Genomic DNA, 3,228 nt, shown 5'->3' on the forward strand with positions numbered 1-3,228 from the left:
TCGGCTCCAAAGTAAACTGAGAAATGACAGTGAAGACGAAAGCAGTGTGTTGGCCCCACCATGTAATGAATTAACTAATATTCAAAGTAGTAATTTGGTAACTGTGCATAGGGAAATGGAGCGGGCGTCAGACAATGGCGTAGGCAGTGAAACAGGTAGTGAACAGGGAAGCATTATCGATCGATCGGTCGGCAACAGCTCGCCTCAGGAATCCGAAATGATAGGACACAATTTTGCAAATACTGTAGATTCAGGTTTTGCGTCCTCACTGTTTTCTCAAATGAGTCAAGACACATTTTCCGCTTGTCAAAATGTGAATGTTGCCGGTGCAAATTCACTGCCGAAAAGCACTGAGGAACATGTTTCAGACACCAGTGCATTGTTATTACAGTTAATGCAACAAATGGGACAAAGGCTACAAAAGTTAGACACAACGCTTGAACAAAATCAGAAACAAATGGGACAAAATCTTCAAAAGTTAGACACAATGGAACAAAATCTTCAAAAGTTAGACACAATGGAACAACACCAGACACAAACACAGCAACAGTTACACACAATGGAACAAAATCAGAGACAAACACAGCAAAAGCTTCAAAAGTTAGACACCACACTTGAACAAACACGTGAAGATTTAACTACTGAGTTACATAACATTGAATCGAAATATCAGAAAGTCTGTAATGACGTAAAAACACAAATTTGTGAGCATTTTCAACCTATTTTTTCGCGTCATGAAAATGCATTACAGAATCATGAAGCGGCCATAAAAGAACTGCAAACTATTGTTCATGAAAATCACGACACCTTGCAAGCTAAAATTGACTCAGTTGCATCTACCGATTCGGTTACGCAACTGGCAAAACTCAGGAAAACTTAAAGAACACAGTAGATTCGATTTCAACACAAATGGACACTCTGAAACTTGGTTCAGAAAAACACACTGAGGAAATGTGTTCACTATCGGAGAAAGTAGCTGAACTTTCGGATCAGGTAACTAACTTATCTACAAAGGTAGATGATGATCTGAATGACACAAGACCCGTAGCCTTCACTGATACGGAAGAGTATGAACAAATAAGAAAATTCAAACAACATCAAAATCAAATCAATACACAGTACAAAAGAGAAATCCGGGGAGTACAAGATCAGTTGACACAGGTAATACAAGAATTACGTATTTCAGAGGACACTCGCGCCCCAATATAATAACACAGGGCATTTCGGTAATTATGAAAGGAATTTGCAAGGTGCACCGAATTTTGAGATGGAACCGCCGACACGACGTAACAATGACCGATATGTGACTCGCCGACATGATGAATTTGACTATAAGCTGTTCATTACTACACGTAAATTCAAAACATTTAAGAATTCTGGCAACGACATTCATCCACAAGCATGGCTCCATCAATTCTCTCATTGTTTTCCTCCCAACTGGTCATTGGAGCACAGATTAGAATTTATGTGTGGCTACTTGGAGAATGAACCAGCTGTAAGAATGCGATCGGTCATTCACGATTGTCACAGTGAAGGAGAATTTTATCATGCCTTCCTCTCAGCATATTGGTCTCAAGCCACACAAGACCGAGTAAAACATGGCATCATAATGATGAAACATTTCGAACAATCTGAATTTTCCAGTCTTGTGAAATATTTTGAAGATATGTTGCATAAGAATCAGTATCTTTCAAACCCATACAGCCCCTCAGAACTCATCCGCATTTGCTTAATCAAACTGCCTGAACATTTACGACATATTATTTTAGCAGGACGTTGCAAAGACGACATTGAAGCATTTCAGGGACTCTTACAAGAATTAGAAATTGACACAGACAGTCGCGGGATGCGAAAACGGGAGAACAATCACTACAGGTCACATCCGTCACAATTCCGTGACGACAGAAACGATAACTGGACGTGACAAGGCTATTTTCACCACACAAATCGTGACCAAAATAGACACCACCCGTATGACAACCGTTGGCAGAGTAGTAATAATTACAGGGAAAGATCACCTCTCCGCAGTAATGACTATCACAGAGACAATCAGAGAAACAGACAATATGGGAACCAAAATAATTATTATCAAGGAAGACAGTGTATGTTTAGGATTAGGAGAAAAGTGGAACGAAAATGGTGAATACTATTAATGCGTGTTACATTATTTACAACATAATAAAAATTATGTATAGTGGATGGAGCGAATAGTAGTATTTACTCACACCTAATTACTACTTAAGTTCGTAAGATGCAGGATTGTAAGTTCTATATAAGAAGCACAAATACTGACTTTGTAGAAAAGCAGCGAAACATATTAAACTTAATAAACGTATTTGATAAGGAGAAACATGAAAAGGAAAAGGAAGATCCTGACAGGAGTTGTGCGGAGTCTATGGAAGTCGACAGCACATGTGAAAGAGTGTCACTAAAGAGGAAAAGATCAGAAACGAAACATTTCAGAGGTAAAGAGAGTATTTTTAAGAAGCCAATCGACTTCCCTCCTCGTTTTCGTGTTAGAGATATACCAGATCATCAGAGAAATCCGCACAAATGGGTGAAGTATACTCTCGGGGATGTGTCGCCAGACGATATGACAAATCAGTCTAATACAGCTGCTGCTCTGTCATTTCTTCGAGAGTTGGAAGAAAGGAAACAGAAACAAACTCCAGAAGGTAACAAGGAGGAAGTCAGACGAATCATTTTCAAACCTTCACATCAGGTCGCAAAGAAAGCAAGTGAACAACTGGTTGAAGAAACTTCGAATGCAAGTAGAACGGAGAGTTTAAAGACTTCAGTTTTCAGGAGCTCCAAACTCGTGATGCCAGAATACGTTGTTGGGATGGAAAAGAAAACTAGGCCAAAAAAGATCAAAAAAGACAGTTCTCAATCGACTCTATGAAAAGTGTCACTTAATCACTTGTATGAAAATGAAGATGAATGAACAGAACATAACGTGTAATTCCTTGTGCATGAATTACGCATTCAGATTGTGTGTGTGTGTGTGTGTGTGTGTGTGTGTGTGTGTGACATGGATATAGTCAATATGAAACGTCCCCTTAGAACAATTTATACAAGACTGTGTTTAAACTGACACACAATATTTTTAGCGCAACGCAATCTGACAATCAAAAATCCCTACAAAAGAATGGCCCTGACTAACATTAAACTATACCTTTCACAAATCACTTACCTCACAAAAATCTCCGTTACTCGAACTACTGCAAT

General features: G+C 38.9%; 1 protein-coding gene across 1 annotated transcript; it reads left to right on the forward strand.

Annotated features, from left to right (window-relative positions):
* The first annotated feature begins 2,097 nt into the window (after positions 1-2,097).
* On the forward strand, positions 2,098-3,009 carry LOC126191084 (uncharacterized). Its single transcript, XM_049931804.1, has one exon. It carries the CDS (start codon positions 2,252-2,254, stop codon positions 2,900-2,902), a length of 651 nt encoding a protein of 216 aa, XP_049787761.1. The 5' UTR covers positions 2,098-2,251; the 3' UTR covers positions 2,903-3,009.
* The last annotated feature ends 219 nt before the right edge of the window (positions 3,010-3,228 follow it).

This window comes from Schistocerca cancellata, chromosome 6 (genome assembly GCF_023864275.1).
Source record: "Schistocerca cancellata isolate TAMUIC-IGC-003103 chromosome 6, iqSchCanc2.1, whole genome shotgun sequence".
Classification (NCBI taxonomy): Eukaryota; Metazoa; Arthropoda; class Insecta; order Orthoptera; family Acrididae; genus Schistocerca; species Schistocerca cancellata.

What these genes read in the sequence shown, in the direction of transcription:
- LOC126191084 (XM_049931804.1), top strand. Translation starts at nt 2,252, where the DNA reads ATGCAGGATTGTAAGTTCTATATAAGAAGCACAAATACTGACTTTGTA.